The sequence below is a fragment of the Fusarium verticillioides genome, chromosome 4, assembly GCF_000149555.1.
Source record: "Fusarium verticillioides 7600 chromosome 4, whole genome shotgun sequence".
Classification (NCBI taxonomy): domain Eukaryota; kingdom Fungi; phylum Ascomycota; class Sordariomycetes; order Hypocreales; family Nectriaceae; genus Fusarium; species Fusarium verticillioides.
In genome coordinates, this window is record NC_031678.1 from 1,384,898 (window position 1) to 1,411,927 (window position 27,030).

At 48.2% G+C, this 27,030-nt stretch overlaps 10 protein-coding genes across 15 annotated transcripts; 4 read left to right on the forward strand and 6 right to left on the reverse strand.

Annotated features, from left to right (window-relative positions):
• The first annotated feature begins 383 nt into the window (after positions 1–383).
• FVEG_04791 (hypothetical protein) lies at positions 384–2,061 on the forward strand. The gene is made up of 2 exons (XM_018892677.1): positions 384–547; positions 648–2,061. The coding sequence occupies exons 1-2, from the start codon at positions 517–519 to the stop codon at positions 1,901–1,903; spliced, it is 1,287 nt and encodes a 428-aa protein (XP_018749412.1). The 5' UTR covers positions 384–516; the 3' UTR covers positions 1,904–2,061.
• A 198-nt stretch (positions 2,062–2,259) lies between these two features.
• On the forward strand, positions 2,260–3,234 carry FVEG_04792 (hypothetical protein). The gene is made up of 2 exons (XM_018892678.1): positions 2,260–2,420; positions 2,473–3,234. The coding sequence occupies exons 1-2, from the start codon at positions 2,305–2,307 to the stop codon at positions 3,002–3,004; spliced, it is 648 nt and encodes a 215-aa protein (XP_018749413.1). The 5' UTR covers positions 2,260–2,304; the 3' UTR covers positions 3,005–3,234.
• FVEG_04793 (hypothetical protein) lies at positions 3,114–4,882 on the reverse strand. The gene is made up of 3 exons (XM_018892679.1): positions 4,301–4,882; positions 4,020–4,240; positions 3,114–3,970 (listed from the first exon to the last, which is right to left on the reverse strand). Exons 1-3 carry the CDS (start codon positions 4,457–4,459, stop codon positions 3,505–3,507), a joined length of 846 nt encoding a protein of 281 aa, XP_018749414.1. The 5' UTR covers positions 4,460–4,882; the 3' UTR covers positions 3,114–3,504.
• Positions 4,883–8,006: 3,124 nt separating this feature from the next.
• On the reverse strand, positions 8,007–8,849 carry FVEG_04794 (hypothetical protein; the record flags this gene model as incomplete). The annotated part of the gene is made up of 1 exon (XM_018892680.1): positions 8,007–8,849. The coding sequence occupies one exon, from the start codon at positions 8,847–8,849 to the stop codon at positions 8,007–8,009; it is 843 nt and encodes a 280-aa protein (XP_018749415.1).
• Positions 8,850–11,871: 3,022 nt separating this feature from the next.
• Positions 11,872–14,176, reverse strand: FVEG_04795 (hypothetical protein). The gene is made up of 2 exons (XM_018892681.1): positions 12,571–14,176; positions 11,872–12,519 (listed from the first exon to the last, which is right to left on the reverse strand). Exons 1-2 carry the CDS (start codon positions 13,973–13,975, stop codon positions 12,209–12,211), a joined length of 1,716 nt encoding a protein of 571 aa, XP_018749416.1. The 5' UTR covers positions 13,976–14,176; the 3' UTR covers positions 11,872–12,208.
• A 449-nt stretch (positions 14,177–14,625) lies between these two features.
• FVEG_04796 (hypothetical protein) lies at positions 14,626–17,173 on the reverse strand. 4 transcript variants are annotated; one of them, XM_018892685.1, is made up of 3 exons: positions 17,080–17,129; positions 16,069–16,826; positions 14,673–15,872 (listed from the first exon to the last, which is right to left on the reverse strand). In XM_018892685.1, the coding sequence occupies exon 3, from the start codon at positions 15,791–15,793 to the stop codon at positions 14,888–14,890; it is 906 nt and encodes a 301-aa protein (XP_018749420.1). In that variant the 5' UTR covers positions 15,794–15,872; positions 16,069–16,826; positions 17,080–17,129; the 3' UTR covers positions 14,673–14,887. The 4 variants fall into 4 exon arrangements, with proteins under 4 accessions (XP_018749417.1, XP_018749418.1, XP_018749420.1 ...); XM_018892682.1 differs by having other exon boundaries at positions 14,626–16,706; positions 16,757–17,173; XM_018892683.1 differs by having other exon boundaries at positions 14,672–16,826; positions 17,080–17,132.
• A 532-nt stretch (positions 17,174–17,705) lies between these two features.
• Positions 17,706–19,882, forward strand: FVEG_04797 (oxidoreductase). The gene is made up of 3 exons (XM_018892686.1): positions 17,706–18,419; positions 18,488–18,650; positions 18,706–19,882. The coding sequence occupies exons 1-3, from the start codon at positions 18,396–18,398 to the stop codon at positions 19,767–19,769; spliced, it is 1,251 nt and encodes a 416-aa protein (XP_018749421.1). The 5' UTR covers positions 17,706–18,395; the 3' UTR covers positions 19,770–19,882.
• Positions 19,883–20,001: 119 nt separating this feature from the next.
• FVEG_04798 (initiator tRNA phosphoribosyl transferase) lies at positions 20,002–21,997 on the forward strand. 2 transcript variants are annotated; one of them, XM_018892687.1, is made up of 3 exons: positions 20,002–20,445; positions 20,501–20,535; positions 20,594–21,997. In XM_018892687.1, exons 1-3 carry the CDS (start codon positions 20,114–20,116, stop codon positions 21,586–21,588), a joined length of 1,362 nt encoding a protein of 453 aa, XP_018749422.1. In that variant the 5' UTR covers positions 20,002–20,113; the 3' UTR covers positions 21,589–21,997. The 2 variants fall into 2 exon arrangements, with proteins under 2 accessions (XP_018749422.1, XP_018749423.1); XM_018892688.1 differs by having other exon boundaries at positions 20,025–20,445; positions 20,509–20,535; positions 20,594–21,737.
• FVEG_04799 (phosphoglycolate phosphatase) lies at positions 21,587–23,271 on the reverse strand. Of its 2 annotated transcripts, XM_018892690.1 has the most exons (3): positions 23,114–23,271; positions 22,640–23,058; positions 21,587–22,585 (listed from the first exon to the last, which is right to left on the reverse strand). In XM_018892690.1, the coding sequence occupies exons 2-3, from the start codon at positions 22,646–22,648 to the stop codon at positions 21,857–21,859; spliced, it is 738 nt and encodes a 245-aa protein (XP_018749425.1). In that variant the 5' UTR covers positions 22,649–23,058; positions 23,114–23,271; the 3' UTR covers positions 21,587–21,856. The 2 variants fall into 2 exon arrangements, with proteins under 2 accessions (XP_018749425.1, XP_018749424.1); XM_018892689.1 differs by having other exon boundaries at positions 22,640–23,271.
• Positions 23,272–23,647: 376 nt separating this feature from the next.
• Positions 23,648–26,027, reverse strand: FVEG_04800 (DnaJ like subfamily B member 4). Its single transcript, XM_018892691.1, has 3 exons — positions 25,456–26,027; positions 24,508–25,240; positions 23,648–24,451 (listed from the first exon to the last, which is right to left on the reverse strand). The coding sequence occupies exons 1-3, from the start codon at positions 25,533–25,535 to the stop codon at positions 24,158–24,160; spliced, it is 1,107 nt and encodes a 368-aa protein (XP_018749426.1). The 5' UTR covers positions 25,536–26,027; the 3' UTR covers positions 23,648–24,157.
• Positions 26,028–27,030: the final 1,003 nt, after the last annotated feature.

Genomic DNA, 27,030 nt, shown 5'->3' on the forward strand with positions numbered 1-27,030 from the left:
AGTGCCCAGCTGAAGACCATCACTCGCTAATCAGAACAGAGACATGCACTACAAACATAGCTTCAACTGTATAACTTAATGACAGAGCCTCTTTCTACACAATCGGTCTTTTTATATAATTCTGCCCAATCTCTCTCCTTCTATTTGGAATCAATTGATCGGTGCAACACTCTGCCGATACATTTCATAGCTACTCCCCGGCTCGGTAATAGCTCCGGTTCGGATTTCGGGGCTGCCCCGCTAAACACATTCATGGATTCTCAAGAGGAGCGGCCGCTTTATCTCTTATCGATAGACCTTATCTAAAGTGTAAGTATGTGGCGGTGCAGGTGGTGGCGCGGTATGTACGTCACTCACTACCAGGTAGGTACTGGACCCCAACTCTTTCCGGTTCCCATCTGATCGGACGCCAAAACGTTGATCATGCTCATGACAAGTACCTAGACTACAGCTTGAGTCCTGCTTCTCAACTCAGTTTTGCTCATTTCAAGTCAGTCTAGTCGTGTTCTGTTGGATATGGACGCAAAGAGAAACATCGTCGTCGTTGGTAAGTCGCCTCGCCACTTACAGGGCTCTCTATTACCCCCGTCATATCTCATCAACCTCATCTCATACATTGGACCACATAAGGCTGATAAAAATATCAGGAGGCGGCATCGTTGGCTCAACCACGGCCTACTATCTAACACGCCATTCGAAATTCAACCCAGCCTTACATACCATTACCCTTCTTGAAGCTGCTCCCACTGTCGCTCAAGGTGCATCAGGCAAAGCTGGCGGTCTTCTCGCCCTCTGGGCTTATCCAGAATGTCTAGTTCCTCTCTCATATCGCTTGCATGCCGAGTTGGCTGCTGAGCATAACGGGCCTCAGAGATGGGGTTATCGACAACTCGGCTGCGGAAGCTTTGATGCTGTCGTGACGCGCGACAAGATCAAATCACTCCAAGCCAACAGAAACGGAAGCGCAAACGGCAATGAGAATGGGAAAGACTGGGAGAAGCTGCCAAAACAGAATGGAGCAGCAAAAGAACTCCTAGAAGAAAGCATCTTACCGAAGGATCTCGACTGGGTAGACCATAGCATCATTAACGGCTGGTCTGAGATGGGCGCACCGGGAAAGACAGAAACATCTCAAGTGCATCCCCTACATTTCACAACAGCAATTGCAGAACTTGCCCAGCAAGGTGGCGCTCAATTACACACCAACGCCAAGGTAACCAAGATAAACTCCACAAAGAATGGTGTCGAGAGCATAGAGTATCTAGATCGCAACACAGGCGAGGCCAAGACCATTGCCAGCGTGACAGATATAGTCGTGGCAGCTGGTCCCTGGACGAACAAAGTCTTACCCCGGGCCAGGATCGAGGGCCTAAGAGCGCATAGCGTTGTCTTCGACGCGAACGTTAGCCCGTATGCTGTCTTTACAGATATTCAGCTCCCTCCGGATTTCATACCAGAGCACCGTGCTAAGATGGGGCAGAAAAGGAGGCACAGGGGCAATGTTGATCCAGAGATTTATGCTCGGCCTTTTAATGAGGCCTATGCCTGTGGTGAACCAGATACAAACGTCCCGCTACCCGAAACCGCAGATCAAGTCGAATGCGACGAGGCTCAGTGCGACGACATAATTTCATATATCAGCACCTTCAGTCCTGTTTTAGCCGCGGCTCCCATTAAGGCAAAACAAGCATGTTATCTCCCAAGGCATATTCGCTTTGGACAAGAGAGCGGTCCTTTGATAGGCAAAACGACTGTGCCTGGGTTATTTGTTGCTGCAGGACATACGTGCTGGGGAATTCAGAATGGTCCTGGGACGGGCAAGCTCATGTCCGAGTTCGTGTTTGATGGAGGAGCAAAGAGTGCCGATGTTGATAAGCTGGACCCTCGGAAGTTCAAGGTTTAATAACACTCGAACAGTTGGATATCAAGTAGATATAGACGATTAATAAATAACATGGGGTTTTGGCATGAATTTGGTGTGTCAGACCTAATAGGTGGTGTAAGCAAGATAAGATGATCGCCAAAAACTGCCGACTCCATTACAAGATATGATCAAGGCGAGGCGTGCTTTTCTTATAATGTTTGTTGGAAACATCATTACAAAAGCTTTTCTTATTGCTCGTACTGGTTAATAAGCTACCTTATAATTATTAGGAGGTTGGAACACTCTGACACTTTCCACTAGCGTCCCACTTCTCTTATCGATAAGACTTTGCGATCAAATTTTGGCGGGCATTTTTTGGACGTCTTAACCGTCTTGAATTATCGACATCTCAATCAACATAAGAATTCATATTATCAACCATGGGTCGCGAACTCCAAAAGAAGAAGGCCCGCTCAGGCCGCCAGCCTATCCGTCAACTTAACAGAACCAAGAAGATCCTTAACCCCCGAGGCAACGATGCCATTGCAAAGAACTGGTATGGCCAATCCCCTAGCCACGGACGAAAGCGCAAAGCTAACTCCTCAAAGGAACAAGAAGGAGACTCTTTCTCAAAACTATCGTCGTCTAGGTCTCGTAGCGCGTCTCAAGGCTCCTACAGGTGGAACAGAGAAGAAGCTCGGCGCAACCACAACCCGCGCATACCCCAACGATCCCTTCTCTATCGCCACCATGGAGAACGCCATTGTATCAGAGGCACGTGTCGAGCGCGATGCGGACGGAAAGATCATTCGTATTCTCGGCGAGGCCAAGCCTAACCCGCTTAACGATCCTCTGAACGAACTCGATAACGACAGTGACGCTGAGCCTGCTGAGGAGTGGGGTGGCATTGAGGACGACGCTGATGCGACCGATGTTGTCAAGACTCTCATAGAGCAGAGCAAACAGCCTGATCTTCCCAAGAAGAGACATCAGAGTACCCGGGAGAAGGAATGGTTAGAGAAGCTCGTGGCCAAGTATGGCGACGATACAGCGGCTATGGCCAGGGACCGAAAGTTGAACCCCATGCAACAGACCGCAGCTGATATCGCCAAGCGAATTCGCAAGATGAACAAGGATTAGGAGCGGGACACACGAAAGAAGAGCAAGGCTTTGGGGATGAATCAGACGAAGTCACTAAATCAGCAAGTATGGAGCGTCAAAACTGGCTTAAGAACAGAAGGCGTTGGGAGTTGGATTCGAGCATCTTAAAATATAAGACGCCGTATACTTTTCATTTCACACGGCCAAACTTTTATACTGTCCGAAATATAGAAATAACCACAAGCAAGAGAGAATCCAAAGTGCCTTATATATATGTGTGTGTGTGTGCATGGGTGCAACGTCTAAGTATCATCATACGCAGCCAAAGGCCTCATCCATCTCCCCTAAGTTGTCTCCACGAAAGTCATGACGCCGTTAAACGCCTCGACCAGGGGCGTCATCTACCGTACAAAATATGTGAACACTGCATCCCAGACGCAGTTTCCCAGGCTGTTCCACACCCAATCAAAATGAACACCGTTGCATAAAAAAGAGACCGATATATCCTTTCTTTCTTTCATTTATCACGCTGTTGCCACTTAGTGCCCCCTATCGTAGTTGCCGGCGGGGAATTGTGCGGGTACATCCTCATAAGGATGACCACCTGTTGGGTTGGCGTAGCTGGCTGGCATTGATGGAGGAGCACCGCCAGAGTGGTACTCAGTGTCGTTGTCGAAGAGGGTGTTGTTTCGAGGGGGGAGAGCACCGAAACGATCGGGATCCTCGTCATCGGCGCTATAGGGGTTGGCATCGCCATAGCGAGAGTGGCTGTTATAGCTGTTGTTGTTGTAGCCACCGCCGTAGGCACTGCCTGATGGTTCGTGATCGTCCATGTCGACTCGCTCGTAAGCCTCATCGCCGTGAGGGGCCATGGAGAAAGCAGCCTTGTCAGGGTCGATGTTGTCGCTGCCCATCTGGCGGTTGTCGTAACCAGGCAGGATGTTGTGGTTGTTGTAGTAGTTGAGGGTAAATGCGGAAACAAAAGTTGTACCAGCAAAGAGGAGGCTACAGGAAGTTAGTGAATATTCAGCAGAGGTCGAGTTGGAGCACATACGTTACCAGAACACCACAGCCGACAACACCCTTGCTGATGCCGCAGGCCTTCCCGCAATCACCAGCGGCATTGTAGGCAGCCTGACAAGCGAAGGCAGATAGCCATATGATTGTGAAAGCAGCGTCAACAGCAAGCATGGCATGCGGTTGAGCGAAGCGACGAGTGCGACCCCATCGGGGAGTCATGATGAGGAAGATCCAGGCTGGGACAGAAAGGAAACACTGCAGATATCGTTAGCTCCCCGTACACATCGTGAAATAGCCGTCGAAATGTTGACATACCACTGCGAATGCCCAGCCATTCCTTCCATTGACCTCTGCATCCTTTGCATTGAAAACGCCAATCTGCAGACACCATGCGACCAGAGATATGATGATCTGGAATGAGTGGAGGCCCAGTTTCAGGTTGGGGACGATGTCGGGGTCGATTTCAAACCGCATATTGGAGGTTGATGTGAAGACTTTCGAGATATGTAGGAGGGAGGATGGGAGAGAAGATTTGAGAAATCAGTCTGTTCGTTGAAAAAAGCCAAAAATCAGGCTGCCAAAGTATGTGTATGTGTATGTGTAGGTGTATGTGTCTTGCTTGATGGCTTTTCAGCTGAAATCGCAATGGCTTAGGTCGTCTCAAGCCAAGATGAATCGAATAGGATCGTCGTCAATTCCTCTGAAGAGATGAACTCGCTAGTATGTATCAGATGAAAATGCAAGAGAAAAACACAAGCAAAGAGCGTTATCGTTATTTGAGAAAGTTATGTATAGAATCGAGGTTGTTTTGTGTTGACAAAGGGTCAAAGTCGTTGGTCTAGTGGTTTGGGATGAGTGCGAATTAAGTTCAATGGCCAACCTGGAAACGGAGCCCTGACGAAACAGGTTCCAGCTCTGCTCAGGTTCCCTGGCCAGCGGGACCTCCTCTAGCATGACGCCCGCCTAGGCCGGGGGCAGGCCTGAGCCTAAACCTAAGCCTCCACTGGCTGGCCACGCGTTGCTAGACGCAACAGCGCTGCAGCCACAGGGCTGTCTTTGATGTGGCTGTGTGGCTTTGTATATTCCCTCTAATGGAATCAATAACTTGAGTCGTTGTCTAGAATCTAGATTATCGAATTAGTTGATTACCATGTCAGCGCTAAATTCAGGGGCTCGATACTCCTAAGACTCGACAAGGTGGGCGTTACCGTCAAGATGCCTTGTGAAATTTACTGTACAGTATGCCCAAGGACTCGCCAAGGCATTACGGACACATCCATCACCATCCAATGCCACAGCTGCGCCACTGGAGAAGAATCTAAGGGACCACAGTGAACAGAGGTCAACACCAATTAAACGCACTGGATTCCGAAATCTGCATGGCAGTATCTAAATTTATGCTTCAGCTGAGTGACAGTGACAGGCCTCGGCAGTTTCATCATCATTCCGACTTTTATATAATCTCCATCCGAAGCGCCCTGTACAGTAATTATGATTACCTTGGGCTTGGGTGGCCAGTGTTGCTAACTGCTACATATAAAATTCAACGGTTGTTAGTTCACTAATAACCTGATGGATCTGATCTGCACGAGGACACCAAAAATTAAGTGACGCCACGATCATTACGCAGCTTTGTTGACTTTCATGACGTTGTTTATCCGGATGTTACGGATGCTTCGCTGTTGTTGCATTAGGTTGCTCGGCAGATGCACTTTGAACACGAAGTGAATGTGACTCTTTGTTCGTTCGACTCACATGACACGACATGAATTGACTTGACGATACAATGCAAATCTTGACTCTGATCAACGTGTCACTGATAAAATGTCTCAATTACGCGACAGGAGCCACAGTGGATCCTAACGGGGACAAAGTCCAACCTAATCTGCCTGTGAAACGGTCACATCAACAAGGGTCTAGTTATTACCTCCGCCTATCATTTTCCACTGGCATGTATCGCGATACATGGGAATAGCTTCGGTTTTGCCATTTCTGTGAAATGAAATATCAAAACCCTGATCTGCCATTTCCGAACAGTTCATTATGGATAATTCAATAAAAGACACTGGGCGCATAGTTATATCATGCAATACTTGCCGCCAATGTCTTTCACACAGGACCCTGGCTGGGTCTGATGAGGAGTCATCCGAATTAATCACTGGAAAATTACAGTCCTCGAGGATCCGCGCAGTAATATTACTCCGTCTCCAGAGTCACTCCTCAAATCTGGAGTGCAAGGTTACCTTCTTCTTATCTCTGCACTCGCATCAGTACCGAACCTCACATAGCATTGAGAGGGGACATACGTAGGAGAAACTTTATGGTATCCTCGAGAAAGTTCGCGGCTGAGACCACAGTTTCCGTGACACACCAGAAGTTTTTCCGGTTCTCTGAATTATCACTGCAACGTTTCTATCCTCAGCTCATCTCGGCTATAGAAATATATCAATGGCGGAATGTTTGCAGATAAAAGAGCAGACTTGCCGTAGGACAAGCTGGTTCTGGACCTTTATCGTATTTCCATCACAGGAATCAAGACTATGACAACTCTGCTGCTGGCATGATCCTTCAATTCGTGGTCTGTCGGCTCGAGCCCATAAGAGAGTGTCAGTCTGCATGCAATAAATGCGATGTATGCCTCACAAAGGAAAAGAATACACGAGGCACAGAATCCACGCTCACAAAGAACGGATTTTATGACTTCAACGTCACCACTATCAGAATCTCCATGAAAAGAATCTCCTTCCACTGCGGTGAAGGAACTTTACTTTACCAAAGTTCATAGTCGACATCCAATGTATGTGGCATTTGCTCCATGCTCAGTGGCATGAGCATCACTTATTGCTCATGTGCCCTCCTGATTTTATTTTGAACGAGAATTATGCGGCCTTCTATGAGAAGCCCACTTGCTCTCTCATTCCCAATAAGCTCGACTACAAAATACCAAGTAGGGGTGCTGTTGGCGAACACGATTTCAGCCTAGGAGTATATATGCTATCAATTCCGCTCGAACTTGGCTATGCCTGAAACAACGCATCCCGAGAGAGAACTCTATCATGTAGTTCATATGATCGATTCGCAGTTATTCACTTCAATTGTCCTTGACGCAATATTGTTGAGGGTGAGTTAGGCCTCGCGTGTGTTCAAAAGAGGTGACGATAGAAGTGTTTGATGTTGACCCAGCTTGTAGGTCTTGATAACGAGAGAGGTATACTTAAGGCATACTGGGCTACGCTGCGTCTCTTCAAACTGATGTGCTATCTCTGGTGTCTAGCTCACCAGTTAAAATTGGTGACTCGGTTATCTTTGATCTCATATACTCGACGTCACCTTTCATCAACTAGTCTTATGGTGCCCTCATTTGTCTTGAACTAACCTACAAATGGATGATAAGCTCGCCAGAGAGTAGACATCACCAAACTCTTCAACCCCTCAGAAGAAGGTTTTCTGGATCTGGCATAAGGTTGGCTCTTGAGCTTCTGTGTAACGACCCTAGAGAGTCTAAGAGTCTCCAGTCTCCAATGTGAGTGAGGCTTTGAGGCTTTTCTCCGTGTGCATGGTGTATTCGCACTGAAGTTTATCAGATCTGTATCACATTACTTAAAGCCTTCACGCCAAGTCCAGTATGGGAATGGTTTCATCGAATGGAGTCCGTAATAACTTTATTGGAAAGAAACATATCACATTCTCTCCGATGTGCTCGATCCCATCTGACAAGCTAGGCACGCAAACCAAGTATCAAGCCTCCTTCCAGCATCACAAGTTTACCCTGGGAGTACTTATAATTCTTATTTATTTGGGGGTATGTAGCTAGTATTTTGACTATTCTACTTTCTTCCCAAGGGCCTCTTGGACGCTCTCGTGGTATCCTGTTCTCCCATAGTTGGCCGTGGTAATCGTTATTAAATGGAAAAAAGAAACATTTCCGAATATGGATGAGTTATGCAACGCCGTCGCTGAATGCATTCCTGAAAATCTCCCTCTTTTTTGTTCTACTGTTCTTGTTGTTTTATTGGCTGTTCTATAACAGCAGTGCTATAGGCACAAGTACAGCTATAGCAGCGCCAGCTGATGGATGTTTGCTAGCTGCTGCACCATCAACGTCTTTCGATGGAGCTGCTTCAGCTGCGTCAAACCGCATCTTGGCGTAGCTGTTGATATTACCGGATGGTTTTCCAGGTGTCTTTGACTCGGCGTCTCTGGCAACAGGGCCAGATTTGCTTGCAAGACTGAACTTGAGAAAGTCGGCCATGTCCGGTCCCTGGCCACTGTATTGAATGGCCTTGTGCTCAAGGACGGTGTTTTCAAGAGGTCTGATATCGTCCTCATTTGAAGGAGAATCAGTGGCTTCTGTATCAGCCACTTGAGTTCGTAATGTTGAAGGACGCTCGAAGGCAGTGTGGGCAGCTAGTGTTGCTGTGGGTACACTCTCTTGATATGGAGAGCCACCACGAGGATATATCATGGTTGCAGTAACTGGCTCGTTACCGCAGCTGTTGCAGGTCTCGACGCCAGAGGTGAAGCCATAAGGAATAGCAGTTGGTGTGGCATCAGCCGGCATAGCCGACATGCCCCTGTAGACCTCCTTGACTTGATAAGGGAACTTGGCGATGCCTGATGGTGAAAATACATCCAGTGTTGTGGTGTATGTATTTGTGTAGGCACAATCTGTGCAGAGACAGTCCTGACATTCAGGCATCTCAACAGTCCAGTACTTGTCAGCGCCTTGGGTTGGCTCAGCCTGGCCGAAGCTGGTTTGAGTTGCACTGAAGCATTCTGTCATGGTGCGCGTTGTGTAAGTGTATCTCTGTGCAGCGGCCTGTGTAGACCACAACGCACTGAGGAGAATAAAAAGATGCTTCATTATGAGAAAGAGAAGGGTTTTACTTGAATGAACGAGTGAGACAGAGAAGCATCTGTGTGAGACAGGATCTACAGTAAATATCTATTCAGGGTCTCGAGAGCACCCGCTGTTGGTTCCTTGCAGATTTTCCCCTGCATCACGGCAACTCTATCTCGAAGCCCAGATCCGGTTCAACCAACAGCATCACAAATGTGACCCATCACATCAAGACCCCAGCCTCAGAGATCAGGGTCGGCCGCTTGGGTGAGGACAAGATCCATAAGCAGGTACACAGTGAGCCACAATCTGCATCATGATCTACGAGATTTGGGGCAGGGCGCCAAAACTCTGTTTCGGGAGTTTGTTACATAACGGGAGCATGTCTGGACGTATCAGGTGAGGCTATAACCACCCACAGAGCTCACAAAGCGTCAGTGTTGCCCGGATGAAGTGCTCCTGGGCAGACTCTCCCGGATACAACTCCGGACGATCACTGGAGACTAGTCTATCTTGGCTCCCGTAACGGGCCGTAGATCGGTCAAAGGTTACACAGTGGCATTCTTTAATGAGCCCACCATCTTGCTGTTTCCGTCGAGTGTGGCGCCTGTCAAGATTCCCACTCGGAAGCTAAAATGATGCCTTCACTGAACCCGTTGCTGAATGGCCATAGCCCCTGGGGCTATCACTGAAGCATTACAGAAGGCTTAGAGTTGTCTCAACGGTTCTCCAGCAGAGACAGAGCACAAAAGAATCTTGGCAACCCCTCCAAAAGCAGAGGTTTTGTTGTACGGATTGGTACATTCTGAACAAATGATTACTTGGTAGTAGATCACAGGCGAAATCTGATGATTTGATTAGCATTGAATGTAAAAAGACAGTGCACAATAGTCGATCTTCATTCAAGGGACCAACAGACAGTACAGGCCAGACAACACCTCGCTCTAATACTGTACCTTCTCGCCACTCTGCCCTACAGAAACAACGCTTGAGGAAATAACAGACGTTGTACCATCGTCGTCCGTGCTTGACTTGACCTGACTTCACTTCACTTCACGTCAGAGTCTAGCCCACGAATCGCTTTCCGAATCTGGCCACCCTCATCATCCGAACAGCCTTTCAGCAGCATTTCTTAACGACACCTCTTACGCTCGAATAAACTTTATCATCAAGCGAGGTGGCTTTTCGGTGAAAGCGGCAAGGGTGGCGTTCCAGACCTCGATGTCTGAGACAGTGGTTAGATCTAGACTCTCAGTTCAGGACGCCGTATCGAGGACGACATAATTCTACAACAGATGTAAACATGGCTTTTGCAGCAAAGTATATGTCTATCAAGACTTTAGCTATGGACAGTGCCCAAGCCATCTTACGATATATATTCCCGTAGTCGACGGAAACTAATACTTAGCTGGGCGACCATCCAGCGCTTCAACGAGTCCGTCGGCCGCCGTCTCTGGATATCTCATGGCCAGGCACTCTGTAGCTCTAGACCTGCTTTATCTCCGGTCGAAATGTCCGCAAGCTTAGGCGCTTTGACCATAGTCTTTGTTGTGAATAACTCCGAAGCTATTACCCAGTTCGTAAGACGTATAAGGCGCTGCCATATGACACTCCAGCTGCACAACTCCAGGAATGCGAACATCCCTTGAACAGTAAGTTATGATAGAAAAAGTACTCTTGCATGAGATAAGCCTAGTTAAAGATGTCCTTCCTCCGATAGGATTGTTTTTCTCCTAGGCCACATCATACAAAGCTTGGCCAAAAGGAATGGTTCCCAAAAGTGACAAAGCTAATTAGTGTCTCAAAACGGTTGTTTTCTGGCTTGCCAAGCTCAACTTGTGTAACAAAAAGCCCCTAAAGGAGATTTTACACTAACTTGGTGTATGATCAAGGATTTTAGGGGTGTGACAACCATCACGAGTTTCAACCTACAACTCATGGCAATGAAGCCTACGCATATTCTTATGAAGAGATGATCAGGACCATACCTTTTAGAGCGGAGTTGAGTAGCCTATGTAAATGGATATCACTATGAAATCAATAGGATATTGTGCTAGAAGTGAGGTTATATCGTATCCGGAAAAGGGTGTATCGTTAGCAACATGAGTGGTCGAGATCTATGCCACCCCCTTTGGTCTAGATACTTGACTCTGCCCGTATAAGCTCCAATCACGGATCTAGACCGACCTCTGGCTGACTTGAGACCTTTCTTGCCAGGTTTTCATGTCTGTATTGCTTTATGTCGACTTTAGGAGCATTCATGTTGGTGCTCTATGCCAAAACAAGAACCTGTTCCCAGAGGTTGTGGGCTTTGGATTGCACAACCCCGATAGCTGGTCTTCTTCAAGCCCTGTGGGTTTCTCTAACCCGCAGAGCTTTTCATACAGTCTTTATTCACATTCTGCATCCAAGATCTTGGGCTTAGTCAAGCAACACGAGCTCAGGGGAAACCAGGTATGATTAGTCCCGCAATCTTGAGCTAAACCAAAATCCCGGGAGGATCTTCCTGGGAATCGATTGATAGAGACTTGTTCATTGACTTTCAGGTTAGGGATGAGAGGCTCTCTACGCGAGCCTTCGACAGATAAAGTGCTTCAGTATGCTGTTCAGAAATGTCACTTGGTTAATTATAGCCAGTCTTAGCTCACTATTAAACAGCCTGGAATAAAAGGCCAAAACCCTAAAACCAGAGCAACCTATTGATACACATCCTTACAAATGACATCTGAATCAAATCACAGGTTACTCTAGGCGAGGGGAGAAATTCAGAGCAATATGAGTATAACCTCCTCGGCCGCTTTTCTCTCTCGGCATAGGCTCTGAAGTGAGTTCCCCAGCGTCAGTAGACACTTTTGCTAGAGCTACCTATAACTTTACCATAGCTGCACTCGGTCATAGTGACTAGTCGTGGCTTGAATCGAGCTAGATTCGGTGGGGTTGATGAGATATAAACTATGTAGTAATGTTTTATCTAACAAGCCATCCAGAGTTCAAGCTTGGGGTGGATGACAAAAGGCCAGCGTTGATGGTTCTTGAGACTTAAAAACGAAGAATGCAAAGAGATCGATATATTTTGAGACTCTAAGAAAGACACTCTATGAAAGCCATCTTTCTTTCCAAAGAAGTTGAAAAGTAAATTGTAGATGCCTCATCACCAGCTCTCATCCCATTCAAGCACTGGCTGAAACCTTGACCCAGCGCTGTCAATACCTCCAGCTTTTGTCACATCATCCTGAATATCCGTGATCTACTCAATGTGTACCTAGGATGGATCTTCAACCACTGCTTTGATCTATCCCTCTAGCATTTTCAATTTCTCTTTCTTCCAACTCTTCAATTCTGTCACAATATGACCCTCATTTACGACTCCGCTTCAAAAGTAATCACCGTCTCTCAAGAGTCGAATGGAGGGTGTGCTGCCTCATGAGTGAGATGCAAACTAGCCCAATAATAGCGAAGGCCAGCAGTGTAAGCCACACTCCCCTGAAGGCCTCTACAAAAGAGCTGATGACGCCGTCATACCATCCTTCAGGAAGATGCTTAATCTCATCCAGGTCGTCTCTGATGCGACGAATCTCATCTGCAGCGCCAGGCTCGGCACCGAATCTATCCCAAAGTCTAGCTTTGAGGATATTTTGGTACACAGCTGAGCCAATGGTAACTCCCACAGTACTACCGAGGCTGCGTGCCAGATCTAAAGCTTATTAGCGATGCGAACTCAACAAAATACGTCTAATTTACTAACAGGTTGCAGAGGTGATGACGGCCTGCTGAGAGTGGTCAACGGCAGCAATGCATGCCAACAACGTCGTTGTAAGGGTTGCACCATATCCAGAACCGATCAAGAAGAAAGAAACTCCCATCAGCCACTTGGGACTATGCTCATTCTGGATTGTAAGAAGCACAACTCCCGCAATAAGGAAGAGCAAGCCCACTACGCCTAGTTTGGTGTATTTTCCAGTTCTCTTCATGATGAAGCCCGAAAGGAGAGATCCCACTGAGATACCGATCGGTGATGGGAGAATCTGAATACCAGATTGTGTGGCACTGCTGCCAAGAACCTGCAGGTACAGAGGGACATAGAAGAGCGCCCCCATTACCGCCATCGTACAGGCAAGATTGCAGAGACAGGCGTTCAAGACAGTCCGATCAAGAAGAAGCTTCACTGGTATGATTGGCTGGCGGGCTTTGCTCTCCCAGAACAAGAATAAGCCAAATGTGATGAAAGCAAGGGGTATCGTGGTAAGCGGCAGAGGGTGAGTCCACGGCACAAGATTCCCGCCTGAGTTGAGGCCCAAGAGCAGAAACACCAAGAAAGAAGATGTCAAGAATGCCCCCATAAAGTCGATGCGTGCAAGGAACGACTTATCCGATTGCTTGGGGGGGACCCTGACCAAGAAATGAACTGCTACAGCAGAGGCGAGTACTGGAGGTACTTGGATCAAGAAGGCAAGTCTCCAGCCCTGGGATGTGTGATCATTAATCAAGCCGCCAAACACACCACCCAGCATTGCACCAGATCCATAGCAGATGTTACCTAAGCCCTGGATAATGCCTCTCTTACGTAGAGGGACCAGGTCTGAGCCCAGGAACGTCGAGATGCTCATCAATCCACCACCTCCAATACCTGCGACAACACGTCCTATGATCATGGTAGTCTGATCACGGGCCAGACCACAAATGAGGTTACCGGCTGCGAAGAATATATTGCTGAATACGAGGCCTGGTCCTCGGCCAAAGATATCTGTCAACCGCCCCGAAATAGGTTGGCATGCGGCATTGGAGATGAGGTAGGCGGTTGCAAGCCATGACAACAAGCTTAGGGATTGGAACTCGCTCGAAATTGGTCCAGAGAGAGTCGCAATGATAGTAGAGTCGATGGCGCCCAAGAAGACTCCTATCCAAGCTGTACCAAAGATGAGAACCAACCGGCCAGTTGACACCTCCTCAGCAATAACGGTTGTCTCTTCCTCTTGTCCTGCTGGCAAGCCTCGATCGGGGTCATCTCCTTGAGCTTCACTTGGTGGCTCGGCATCTTGATTCTGAGATTGACTTGTAGACTTGAGCAAGGGAGTTCGTTCATCGCTAAGAGCATTCGTGCCGTTTTCGGCCACGGCAGATGCTACGCTGCTGCTAGCAGACTCACGCATCTTTACTACCACCAAGCAATTGAACAAAAAGAGGTATCAATTGAAGAGAGACTTGGTGTGGGCGGTTAGAGTAGTATCATGTATCCCCGTGTAAAGTAAGACTTATGTGAGATGGAACTGAGGATTACTGACAAAAGGGCGTTGTTGATATATCCGTGGTTACGATCGGCGACTATCGGCCTATCCGATGAGCCGCTAGTATCAAAAAAGGGTAACCTTTCAATCGAGATAAGAAGAACCGACCAGCTCCAATTCACCAACACGCAAAGGGATGACGCAGGGATCAAGTAACTAACCAATGACGTCTACGGTTTTTCAGGGAAGGGTCCAGGGTAGTCTACGCCATGAGAATTGGAATTGGACTGATACATGTGTGTCTTGTTGTCATGAGAGATGAAGTTGTAGTTGCATCATTAGGAGGATATGAGTCGGTTAAAGAACTAAATACTCGTTATCGTTTGTTATGAACTATCGAGGACTGTCAGAAGTTGGCATACTAGATTCTAAATGATGGACACTACGGAATCAACGAAACCGTCCAGTCTGAGACGGCAATCAGTATATGTTTCAGCCAACGCAGTCATGATGGGCGATGTCGCAACGCATCGAGGCATGACAGCTCATCTTTTACGCGGTAGCATGTGATATGACGCGTATTCAGTACCCATCGCTCATGAGTAGGTTTCACAATTAGATATCATGATAGCTCGGCTTAAGCCTTTTGTTCATTTACATTCATAATTTATAATCATGACCAAGTCCAGACGGTACAGGCCCATACCCAAATCCATGTCTAGTCCATTGGGTACTTTTCATCATTAAATGCAACGCTATGCAAACTCATACCCATCCATGTCAGTGGTCTTTCAACTGGTCAAGCAAACAACAGATTCAACAAACATGGACCGAGGACTATAGTGAGTTCTCAATCTCCATGAGCTCCTTGATACCCTCAGCAATGCCCTTGGCTTGTTCAGGGGTGAGACGGGGCAGGGGTCGTCGGGGGTAGCCACCATAGCCGTAGTAGCTCTGGATAGCAGACTTGGTGCCGGCAATGGCAGCCTTGGTCAGTACCCAGTCGGCCTTGGAGAGCTTCTTCTGGAGAGCTTGAGCCTCATCCTTCTTGCCCTTGACGTAGAGATCCCAAACCTTGACGCAGGTCTTGGGCATGACGTTGGCACCACCAGCAATGATTCCGCTACCGCCGCTGACCAGAGTCTGGATGGTGAAGTCGGCTATACCGCCAAAGGCAAGGTAACCGGAGCCTTCTTGGAAGGGGGTCTTGGCATCGGTAGCGAGAGCAACTCGGGTGAGCTTACCGGTGCTTCCACAGGTAAACTTCGTGCCGACAATGTTGGGGTGCTGGCCGAGCTTGATGAGGAGATCGCTGTCCATGTCAAGGCCAGCAACAGCACCAGGGTAGTTGTAGAGAACGATGGGGATAGGGCTTGCATCGGCGAGGTCGGTGAAGTAGTTGTAGATGGCATCCTCACTCATCTGGGCCTTATAATAAGAAGGAGGGAGAACAAGAGTGGCAGCAGCGCCAACCTCAGCAGCCAGCTTGCTCAGCTCGATAGTGCCCTTGACACTGCCCTCAGTGGCACCGAGGAAAACGGGAACGGATTGGAAACCAGCCTCATCCAGGGCCTCTCGGGTAGCCTTTGTGACAGCAATCTTTTCCTCACGTGTGCAGTGAACAGCCTCACCATTGGAGCCCATGGCAACAAGACCGGCCAGGCCAGCTTGACCTAATCGCACGGCGTGCTTCTTAATGGTGGGAATGTCGAGCTCCTCAGTCTCGGGGTCGAAGAAGGTCATGACAGGGGCGTAGATGCCGGTAGGCAGCGACTGGGGAGTGGCGGCATGGCCATTTTGGCCGTTGGTAGCACCGTTAGAACTAGTCATGATGAGATGTCTAGTGTGTGTCTGGGGACGTTTGTTGGATAATGATGGCTAGTGGAGTGTCTTAAGACTATGAAAGACGACAGTAGATGGATGAAGAGTAAAAGACAGACAGCAACGAACAAGAACGGGACAGAACAGGACAAGCCGGGGTTTAAAAGAAACGGAGAGGGACTTTATAGCTAGCATACCTTACTATACGGTAGCGTATAAACCTCAAGACATCATGTCGAATGGAACCGACAAACCCATTTTCGGTACCTTCGCTACGCTACTGTATCCGTAACCGTACCTCGCGGTAACAGTAACCAGTTTGGGGGTGGATTCGCCTCGGGAAGTCAAGTGCTCAAAGGACCGTGTGGGTATTGGCTCGATCGCCCCCCAATTGGAGTAATGCAATGTGAGTCTGGAGAAGAGAGGACCACCGAAATATCCATTTGCGATGGTAAGAGTTGCGCAAAATTCGGCAGAGAAAGCTCAGATGTGATGTGTTGGGTCTGAGGCTGTGAGACTGTCATACGTCGTCACGTAATCTGGTCTCACCAAGCAAATTGAGTACGCCGAACGAGATGATGCAGCACAATTCCATATCACGCTGCGGCTAAAGTCGACGGACAGATAGACAGATAAAACCATCTGCAGGTAGTATAACCAGGACAGGCCAAGAGGATGCCAATATGACCGATTGCCTGCCTCTTCAGCTGCCGGGTGATCTGTTTGATAGGATGCGAGATCGGCACTTCCGATCAGAGCGAACCACCACCACCACCAAGAATAACATAAGTCTCGCACTGACATCTATTAATGCACCTTCTTCCATCACCAGTCTCTCAATGCTGGTTAGAAACAGACGTGGGGAGCCGGTTAGGCGGGACGAACAGGAGACGGAGGCTTCAAGGTCTAAGGAAACCGTTGGATCGCTTGGCAAATCCATGTTCAACATCCCGCGCTGAAGTTGATTAGCCGGCCGGGATATGAGTTCTACAGTAGTGTACATCGTGTAGGTCCAGGTGGAGAGTCACCCTTTTGCCTTGGACCCCGAGCTGACCAAGGCTTGTATTTTGCGGCGTCACGGTGTGTAAGAGAGGCAAAGTGCATGGGTTTATCGAGACTGACCGGGAGGTGACCGGGCTGTGCTTGTGCTTGTACATGTCTGTACTGTACTTCCACTGAGTGTGTACACGTCCGAGTTAGTTACTTACTTGGCAGTGAGCGTAAAGCGTCGAAGTGAGGAATTTGACGTTTGGTGTTGATGGGGTAAAAGTCAAAAGTCTGGCTCTGAGTGGGCGGAGAATTTCTGGCGATGGTACCCCCAACGTGGCACCTGATGCCGTGTTACTACTGATGTACGTGAGGGGTCAAAGTCACGAGACTTTAGAGTTGGTTGATATATCAATTTACTTGGAACTGGATGCGAGGAAGCTTCTGATAGACTTTCGGCACTTGATTCTGTGACGAGAATTGATGTTATCGACAATTCATATACGACGCTGAAACGGTCTCACAGACTCACAGGCTGTAACTAATAAACTCTGTTGCTGTAAACATCAAATCATATCACCCATGATTACCATTGCTTCCGGTCATGAGCCGGGGATTCTAGTGCCGTGGGGGTGGGGGAATATTGACCCCTCCAAAGCACAAAGCACTAATCCTCTTGCTCTGTACCCCTCACTACACCTCGCAACCCATGGCGATTTATAGTGATGATCCTCATGGGTTTGGGGGCTGGTGGTCCTGGCTTCTAGTTAGGCGCTCCATCGAATTTATGGTTCCTGTGAGAAATGTCTCTCTAGTCAGAATGGGAAATGATTCTGTCCTTCACTAGCCCATATCTTCTAAGAATTGCTGTCATGATAACCTATCACCACTGTCAATTACTCTGAAGATCACTCATTCTCTCCAATTTTGACGGTTTCTGTCATAGCACGAGGGGATTTTCCCGCCCCGGATGTTAGTTTAGCTACATACAGTAACTATGCGAGACAAACACCACCAACATGATCACCGAAACAACCACAACTGGATACATCCATAGCAATGGCACCATTATCTCAAGGATTCAGTCTCATCTCTTCCCCTGCCCCTTTCTCCCCCAGATTTCTGCGAAGCTGTATCATCCCCACACTCACATGAGCACATCAACACAATATTTATCCGGCATCATGACTCCATATTCCCAAAGCTATCCATCTCTCTAGCTTGATATTGGGGGAATTTGACGCGGAGACTCGTTTTTCCTCCAATCACGCCCGGAGAGAACCCCGAACTGTCCCCCAGCTTTGGTTCCAAGCTACCGGAGACATGAGCGAGCATTCATAAGAACAGTATTCAACCTTCATGTCCATCTTCTCATGATTGCACTCTAGACCTCGCCTCTACACCCTCTTGCGTATCATTTGATTTTCGCGTACGTTCATACGTAATTTGGGACTCGTTTATATACCCTCATATTCTGTTTTTGCTCCCATCATAGCTCCAGCCCATCCCCCACCTTGCCCCTCAGCATAACATCACAATGGAGCCTCTCAATGTTCTCATGGTGAGTTGATCCAAAAACAACAGTCTCAAATTCGGTTCATGCCAGTTTGCTAATATGAAACCTTCTAGATTGGTACTGGAGAGTACACCACCGGTTTCGTCGGTGGCGGTGCCTCTGGCTCAGACAAGAAGGTTGGCGTTGTTGGTCTCAGTCTCTTTGATCTGCGCCGTCGTGAAAAGGTCAACAAGCTGGGAATGGTTGGTGTCAATGGCAAGAAGTTCCCTGCCATTCGTAAGTATCTCCCGCACACACCTCAGTTGCCATGCTCATGACTAACTTACCCCAGGCGAACATCTCAACAAGAACATCCAACAAGTCTACAACAACCTCGACACCTCGTTCGACTCATTCCCAGAAAACGACAAGGTCGACCCCGACGCCTACAAGACCGCCATTGACGCTCTCAAGCCTGGTGATGCCATCACAATCTTCACCCCCGACCCTACCCATTTCCCCATCGCAAAGTACGCCATTGAGCGCGGCATCCATGTCATGATCACCAAGCCCGCTGTCAAGGTCCTCGAGGAGCACCAGGAGCTGGTTGATCTCGCTCAGAAGAAGGGTGTCTACGTTTACGTTGAGCACCACAAGCGTTACGACCCTGCCTACGCTGATGCTCGCGCAAAGGCTCAGAAGCTTGGCGACTTCAACTACTTCTACAGTTATATGTCTCAGCCCAAATCACAGCTCGAGACTTTCAAGGCCTGGGCTGGAAAGGAGTCTGATATCTCCTACTACCTCAACAGTCACCACATCGATATCTGCGACTCAATGGTTCAGGAGCGCGGATATGTGCCTGTGAGCGTCAACGCCTCTTCTTCCAAGGGGGTTGCTGTTGATCTGGGCTGCGACCCTATCACCGAGGATACCATCTCGCTTCTCGTCACCTGGAACAAGAACGGCGAGCCCAGCAAGCGAGCCGTTGGTGTCTACACAGCCTCGTGGACCGCTCCTCAAAAGGCTGGTGTCCACTCGAACCAATACTTCCACTACCTCGCTGCCAACGGTGAGATCCGCATCGACCAGGCCAAGCGTGGCTACGACGTTGCAGATGACTCTATCGGTCAATTGATGTGGTACAACCCATTCTACATGAAGTATGCTCCTGATGAGGATGGCAACTTCGCTGGCCAGACTGGTTATGGTTACATCTCCATTGAGAAGTTTGTCGATGGTTGCAGAGCTGTCAACTCTGGAAAGCTCAAGCCTGAGGACCTTGACGCCAAGCCTCTCCCTACTCTCAAGAACACTATCGCCACAACGGCTATCCTTGAGGCTGGCCGAAGAAGTATCGATGAGAACCGAGAGGTCAAGATTGTTGTCGAGAACGGCAAGTGGAGGCTGGAGTAATGGATGAAAGGAAAGGAAAGAAATAGGAGAATGATAAATGCCATTTGCTACGTGTAGATATGTCTGATGGGTTACGGCCAAAAGTAATGATCAAGTCTTGTGTTATTGCAACCTTGTAGAAGTGATCTACCGGTTCCTTCAAGTGAATATGGTTATGCTCCGAGTCTAATGCGGGGTGGACACTAAAACACCTTTGCCCTTTAAACTCTTAAGCTCCACCAAAAACTCAACAACACACCTTATATACCCTCGTTTCAAAGCCGGTTTTGACGTTTCAATACTTCTCACTACATGAAATTCCAAGCCAGCCTCATATAACTACATCTTCTCCCTGGATAGCCATCATGCCCGAACCCCGCTTCTCCGATCTGATCCTCCCTCAAAATGAACAACTCTCCATGTCCCAACTCATGGCGTCTTTCAAACGCACCACACTTACAATCCACAACCGTCTGACTAGCATCCAAACCGACGCTGGCTTTGTGGATGCGGTGTCTCAAGCATATAGCCCCCGACCCCTTGTGGCTAATGAACGTTGTGGAAGTTGGTATATTCCGCCTGAGCGTAAAGGTGCAAGTGCGTATTTTAAGAGTACAGATGGCCATGAGAGGGCGTGGAAGTTTAGCACCAGGCGGTTGAACTTGCATTTGGTTGAGCTTATTGAGAATAACGATGGGTATGTATAGAGTCCTAGTTACCTTCATGTTAGCTGAGAACTAACATGTTGATAGTATCATAGTCGTCGACTCTACTCGCCGTGGAAAGAGTACGTTCTGTCCCATGACAACCACAGTCTCGGATAAAGTGACGACTGACTTACATAGGGATGCCTGATGCCCTGTCATCGACAATTCCTATCTGGTGCACAGTCCTCAACCTCACTCTTCTCCCCTCAAACCCATCCTCAGCAAATCTCTATCTGCCAGCTCATCTCCCCGCAACAACACACTCCCAAATATGTGCACTCATCCCTGAATTCGTTGCTTCCTTCAAGGCACTCAATCTCAATCTTCCAACATGTCTGACAAAACCACTCCGCCCATTCTGGGTAACCCCAGACTCATCTCTTCCCTCTGTCCAAGACACATCTTCCATATTTGATGACTTCCGCCCTGTCATCTGCTGCACGGCTAGTCGCCGAGTTATAGGCAGCGAGATGGATGAGGGAGGATACATACAAGGTGCGGCTGATGATACTGAGATGTGGGCGCATGATCTTACCGCGCCTTTGTTTTGGGAGAATATTGATGAGCTTCTCAAGACGCCAGAGGCTGAACTGCCAGATCTGATCTCCAGACTAGTCAGCGACCATGCTTCTAGCAAGAAGGACGAAGGAACACAGATAGAGCTGACACCCCAGCTTTCAGTTTGTCCTTTACCACTTCACGCCAATCCCTCAGAATGTCGAATTGCAGTAACTCAAGACACCACAGCAAAGGATAACTGGATAAAGTCCAAGACTTACATGGAAGCCGGCCTTGGCAAGAACAAGCAGGCTAGTCGCAGCCTTCGCACTTCTCTACCTGAAATATGCGACTTTGCTGCTAAATATCTTGCCTCGGCCACAGAGCCTGATCAGCAACGAATTGTGGTCGCATGCGAATCAGGGCGAGATCTATCAGTGGGCGTGGCCCTCGCGATATCATGCTACCTATTTGACGATGACGGTAAGATCAGAAAATCAACAGAAGACATATCATTTACAAAGACTTTCATAAAGTCGAGATTGGGTGTCGTCATGACAGCTTATCCAGGTGCCAACCCCAGCCGGGCCACTCTACAGAGTGTCAATAGCTTTTTAATGGACTGGCGAAAATGATGCAGTTCATATAGAATATATATTTCTATATTTAGGATCTATAAATCCATCATGAGACAACGACCTTGCATCCGAGACCATAAGCTGCACCATGTCTCAGTCTCAACATTGCCTCAAATGGCGGTTGGTTACCATAACAGAGCAGAAGATTGTAAAGTTTATTAGTTCAATTGATCTAGTTAGATGATTTACTCCATCTCTTTCGCTATTTGACCGATATGTATTTTGGGTATTCCTCAAAGCAATTTCAACAACAAAGCTCGTTTCCTTAGACCTCACCAGCCTCAATCTTCTGCAGAGCAGCAGGGAACTCGGACCAGTCTCGCATGATGACAACAGCACCAGCATCTCTCAAGGTTTTCTCCATCTCGGGCTGCTTATCCTCAGCATAAGGACCAACATAACCAATGACCTTGATACCGGCACGAGTGCCGCTAAGGGTGCCGCTCTTGCTGTCCTCAATAGCGACGGCCTCCTCGGCCTTCTTGCCAAGTTTCTCTAGGGCGTGGAGATAGATAGCGGGATCAGGCTTGCTGGTGGGCTTCTCGAGACTTGTAGCGGCAGAGAAGACAACATCGCCCTGGAAGTACTTGTCCTGACCGACCTTCTCAATGGAGGCACGGACACGGCGCAGGGCAGAGGAAGAAACTACGGACATGGTGTACTTGCCAGAAGCGGCAAGCTTCTCGAGCTGCTCATCAACACCAACACAAGGTCGGAGAGATTCCTTGAGCTTGGCAATGACGGCGTCCTCCTCCTTTCGAACATAGGTCTCCATGTCCTCAGGTGAGATCTCGATGTTGTAGTTCTTCTGGAGGGTGGTGAGCATGCCGCGGAAGTTCTGACCGACGAACTCCTTGATGAGGGTCTCGCCAGTGAAGCGCATCTCGACTTGACGAGCCTCGCAGATCTCGTTAATGAGGCCAGCGCAAGCCTCGAAGGCAAGCTCCTCAGAGAGGACGAGGGTGTTGTCGCAGTCGAACAGAAGGGTGGTGATCTAGAAATTGTCAGTGTAAGCGCGAATAACATCGAGATTGCATGAGCAACATACCTCGGGCATTTTGGCGGATTGCGGTGAAGAAAGTTCTAGAGAAGAAGCAAAGACAAGTTCTCAAGAGGAGGGATTGGACGTATTAAGAAGAGAAGAAGAGGAGAACAGAAGAACCTTGTGGAAATCAGGTGGAGCAAGGAATAGATGGAGGTGAAGGAAGAAAAGACAGTGACGGAGCTACTGTGGGGGGACGGAGGTTTTATGGAGGACGTGCCTTGGTTCAACGGAGCAGGGACATTCGAACTGTAACGGGAACTGCCTGTAACTGCAATATGCTGTAATTGGAATATGCAAGTGTGACTGCGTGATGCCGGGGGTTGCCCGGGTTGTCTTGTAACGAACTCTACAGGTTGTTTGATATGCATACAATCTGCACCTCATGGGTAAGATTCAACAAGAAACCCCGCGTTCGTGAACAGCTATCTCGAGATGACTTGTTAGCTACAGCAACTAGACATCTTTCAACTTATATACCAAACCGAACAGCTAGAAGAGCTAATTTGTGCTGCTAAAATACTTGTCTATATGCTACAGAAAAAATGGCTTGTCTTCAAAGAACTGTCGATCGTCAACACGTGGAAGTCAAGACAAAACAAACCCATCAACATCAAATCGAATCAAATGCCCCTCCCCCTCCATTCAGCCAAGGTAAGGTCCGACTAGGAACCGCCCAGTGTCGTCATCAAAGCACTATGAATCCCTGTTAGAACATGACACTAAAAAGAGGGTCCCGTTTTCTTCCAGTCAACCGGCCCGCATCAGCGACTTTGCTCTCTGAGCCTCTAATTATCATGGATTGTGCTCAGTAGATATGTATGCACTAGATCGACCTACAGTGATGACCTCGCATAAGCATCTGTAAGCAAGTGAGTATCAAGATATGGTAGGTATGTATTTCAGGCTTCGGAGAGTTCGAACCGATAGTCCGTCTTTCATCATGCATAATCCATGTGAACAGTATCACTCTTCGACGGCGGTGGACCTCCAACAAACGCCCTCGTCATATACGGCTCCTTTCCTCTCCCAGTTGCGGGATTTGTAAACATCCCATATTGAGCGATACGAAAAGTATTTACCCTCCCAAATCGCGATCATACATACCAGATGAGCTGTTTTTACCTCATATGGATAGTTTTAATTCAGCAAATCACTCTCTTTCGATCTTGAATCTGTCGTACTATTAGGAGACAGCTATATATGACATCGTTTCTTTCAAGACACCAAATTAGAACAGCCGTCAAATGGATATCAAAAAACACCATGTGCTAATCAACTTCCTATCATTCTCCTTTCGCTTGTGTACTCTGGGCAACCAAGCCTGGTCTTCCATACTAAGGCTCGTGCCATCGAACTTGCACACTTTTCATTATTCATTAGAATCCCAAACGCCAAAACACCATTTGAATGTATTGCAAATCTTCCTAACCGGGTTCCGATGCTGCCGAGGTTGAAAACTTTCCCCAGGCGAACGTCTAGTATGCGACAAGAGTTGCAAATAGGTTCGACAACAGCGCCTCTTTACAGAATCTCCCTGAGCTTCTGCTTCTGATCGGCCGTCAAACTTGCTGGGAAGTTGATCTTGTACTTGATGACGAAGTCGCCTCGCTGGCCAGGCTTTTTAGAGATGGGCATACCCAGGCCAGGATACCGTTCCTCGCTGTTGGGCTGAGTAGGGCCTCCCTTCTCGAGGTTGAGCTGCCGGCCGTCGATCGTTGTCACTGTCCTTCGCCAGCCGGTCAAGGCCTCCTTGAGATCAAGGGTTACCACATGGACAAGATCGTTATCCTCGCGCTTGTAGAGAGGATGTTCCTTCTGTAGGTTTGTTAGTTATCGTTTCATAGACAGAATTATGACGTGGTTGTGCTTACCTCTTCGACAATAAAGTGAAGATCTTGGCGGCCTCCCTCTACCTGATCGCCGACTCCATTGAACTTGATCTTGGAACCCTTCTTCAGACCTGGTTTGATAGGGACTTCAAGGATCTGGTCGGTCTGGACTCTCTTTCCGGTCTCATCGTAAGTCTTGCGCTTAATCTTCATCTTCTTGGTCACACCGTTGAAGAGCTCTTCAAGCGTCAGGGGTAGGGGTCGCTCAACTGTGGTAACTTCAGGAGTTGCTTCTCTAGGTCGAGGCTCGAAGCCTGATCGCGTGCGTGAACTGCGGCTTCGAGGACCAGCACCGCCAAATCCGCCAAACATGCCAGCGATGTCGTCGTCGTCGCCACCGTGCATACCGCCAGCAGATCCGTTACGCATGAACTCGGCAAAGATATCTTCGGGGTTGCTGAAGCCAAAACCGCCAGCACCGCTGCCGGTATTGAAGTGGAAGGTTCGGGTGCCGCCTCCACCGGGCATACCACCTTGGAAGTTGAAGCCTTCGAAACCGCCAGGCATGCCTCCAGCGGCGAAGGGATTTCCACCGGCACCACCTTCGGGCTGTGCGGTACCGCCGCGGAGTAGGAATTCGAGGCCGTACTGATCATATATCTTTCGTTTCTCGGGATCGGAAAGAATTTCGTATGCTTGTGAGCATTCTTTAAACTTTTCAGCCGCATCGGGGCTATCCTTGTTCTTGTCTGGGTGCCATTTCAAGGCTGCTTTCCTGTAGGTGGTGTGGTTAGCGGTGTTGGCCAGATCATGATGCTAGACGGAATGCGCAGCGGTTCTTAATTCAGCGAAGATAATCTCTTTCGTCAGTTCGCCGAATACAAAACATGGTTTACTTGTGCACTTGCAAAGGCAAGAACCTGACGAGAAAATGGTATTGTGTGTTGCGCCGCCGCCGCCGCTCCGTATAGATAGGTATTGTGTACTTACTTGTATCCCTTCTTGATCTCGTCCTGAGTTGCCTCAGGCTTGACGTTGAGGGTGTCGTAGAGCTTTGTCTCCTTGACCATGATCGCGCGTGTTAAAAGTTGTGTTTCTCAAGGTGATTTAGGTGTGCGATATGGTTAAATTTTGACGAGCCAAATGGGTTCGATAAAGAGAGAGAATAACAAGAAGAAATGGGTGGCAATGTCAGGGATTGCTTATTGTTGATCGTCTGTTGAAACAGTGAAAAACAAACACCAAAAGTGCGCTTCAGTATGATGAGAAGAGGTTGAATGAGGTGATGTGATGTGAGTGAGGTTAAAGAGAGGGGATGTTTTGGTGCAAGAGTGAGTTTACATGGAAAAGATGGAGTGGGAATCCGCAGGTGAGGATTAAAAGATCAGTCCAGTGACGCTGCAGAGTCAAGGTCGAGAAAGCACTACGCCATGCTACCATGACAATCTCCAGCAGTCACTGCTGGGAAATACTGGGGCATGGGACCTTGTGGAAGCTTCTAAAGTGTAGGGGGAAAAAGACACCGCAATGTGAAAGGAACTTGATATGGAATAGAGGCTGGCTGACCTCCAGTCTACTACGGTGGGTGGGGGTGACGTCGGGTCGATCGAATGGATATCTCTTGAATAACGAGAAGTACCTGTACATCTGCTGCTGTCGTCCGTTCTTTGTTCGACTGTATTGTCTACGCAGGGAATCACTAGGAACACTCTCTTTGCAAAGTTCTCCAAAGTCAATTCCAAGAAACTACCTACACTACACCATCAAGGGTGATGCTCTCTCGTCCTCGTGTCGGGCTCAATCTGTCGATACCTGACTACTTGACAGGGATAATTGACCTATGACGATACCTAGCCGTGGTGGAGAAGACGCCCCAGACGCCAGAAATCCAGTTCGAGAGCCCCAACTAGGAGCTTAAGATGGTTGCTGAAAGCTCGAGCGGATCTACTATGTATGATAAAGCCTGGTTATGGGGTTGCCTGAATGGCTTGTATGGTTGTGTACCCATGCTATGATGTTTTTGCCATCTTGGTACCCTGTGAGACATTGCACAGATCTGTCGTGAATCGAGGGTTGTTACTGTGACTTGCGGATTGCGTTTCCCCGTTGTAAGCTGCAGCTATTCCCGACAACCCTGGTCCGTGGTCGAAGCTTCTAGAACCTTCTAACCTATGAACTTAACACACATGGTTGAGATGCTCTAACGGTTCCAGTATGTGTTAATAGCTTCTTTGGCTAATTGCATTTTGTAGTTATATGTAAAGATCTGATATTTATGTGTTGGGGTCTCCTGTGTAGCACGCACTATGCCTCTAAGGGGATCTTGGCCATCCAGATATTATATTATTGTTCGAGTGCTATACGACTTTGAGGTAACTCGAGGGGAAGAATTTAGCCGCTCAATTGTATAGTCACTTTACATCTTAGTAGTTCCATATGTCACATCTGGGCAGTAGCTACTTCAGCATCTATACTTGAAGCTTGACTACGATACAGTATTAGGTTGCTCAAGGGTGATTGTTCGATGGAGTTGGTCATGACACATTTGCTTCGTGGGGCTATTGT

Excerpts from the sequence above, each read along its gene's own strand:
- FVEG_04791 (XM_018892677.1), top strand. The coding sequence starts at position 517 with ATGGACGCAAAGAGAAACATCGTCGTCGTTG. Across the intron at positions 548-647 it reads GAGAAACATCGTCGTCGTTG|GAGGCGGCATCGTTGGCTCA; the intron begins GTAAGTCGCCTC and ends TAAAAATATCAG.
- FVEG_04796 (XM_018892682.1), bottom strand. The coding sequence starts at position 15,880 with ATGACTAGTTCTAACGGTGCTACCAACGGCCAAAATGGCCATGCCGCC.
- FVEG_04797 (XM_018892686.1), top strand. The coding sequence starts at position 18,396 with ATGGAGCCTCTCAATGTTCTCATG. Across the intron at positions 18,420-18,487 it reads AGCCTCTCAATGTTCTCATG|ATTGGTACTGGAGAGTACAC; the intron begins GTGAGTTGATCC and ends GAAACCTTCTAG. Across the intron at positions 18,651-18,705 it reads CAAGAAGTTCCCTGCCATTC|GCGAACATCTCAACAAGAAC; the intron begins GTAAGTATCTCC and ends AACTTACCCCAG.
- FVEG_04795 (XM_018892681.1), bottom strand. The coding sequence starts at position 13,975 with ATGCGTGAGTCTGCTAGCAGCAGCGTAGCATCTGCCGTGGCCGAAAAC. Across the intron at positions 12,520-12,570 it reads CGTCATCACCTCTGCAACCT|ATCTGGCACGCAGCCTCGGT; the intron begins GTTAGTAAATTA and ends AATAAGCTTTAG.
- FVEG_04800 (XM_018892691.1), bottom strand. The coding sequence starts at position 25,535 with ATGGTCAAGGAGACAAAGCTCTACGACACCCTCAACGTCAAGCCTGAG. Across the intron at positions 25,241-25,455 it reads GAGATCAAGAAGGGATACAA|GAAAGCAGCCTTGAAATGGC; the intron begins GTAAGTACACAA and ends CACCACCTACAG. Across the intron at positions 24,452-24,507 it reads TTCACTTTATTGTCGAAGAG|AAGGAACATCCTCTCTACAA; the intron begins GTAAGCACAACC and ends ACAAACCTACAG.
- FVEG_04792 (XM_018892678.1), top strand. The coding sequence starts at position 2,305 with ATGGGTCGCGAACTCCAAAAGAAGAAGGCCCGCTCAGGCCGCCAGCCT. Across the intron at positions 2,421-2,472 it reads GATGCCATTGCAAAGAACTG|GAACAAGAAGGAGACTCTTT; the intron begins GTATGGCCAATC and ends AACTCCTCAAAG.
- FVEG_04793 (XM_018892679.1), bottom strand. The coding sequence starts at position 4,459 with ATGCGGTTTGAAATCGACCCCGACATCGTCCCCAACCTGAAACTGGGC. Across the intron at positions 4,241-4,300 it reads ATGGCTGGGCATTCGCAGTG|TGTTTCCTTTCTGTCCCAGC; the intron begins GTATGTCAACAT and ends CGATATCTGCAG. Across the intron at positions 3,971-4,019 it reads GGCTGTGGTGTTCTGGTAAC|CCTCCTCTTTGCTGGTACAA; the intron begins GTATGTGCTCCA and ends AACTTCCTGTAG.
- FVEG_04798 (XM_018892687.1), top strand. The coding sequence starts at position 20,114 with ATGCCCGAACCCCGCTTCTCCGATCTGATCCTCCCTCAAAATGAACAA. Across the intron at positions 20,446-20,500 it reads CTTATTGAGAATAACGATGG|TATCATAGTCGTCGACTCTA; the intron begins GTATGTATAGAG and ends ACATGTTGATAG. Across the intron at positions 20,536-20,593 it reads CTCTACTCGCCGTGGAAAGA|GGATGCCTGATGCCCTGTCA; the intron begins GTACGTTCTGTC and ends TGACTTACATAG.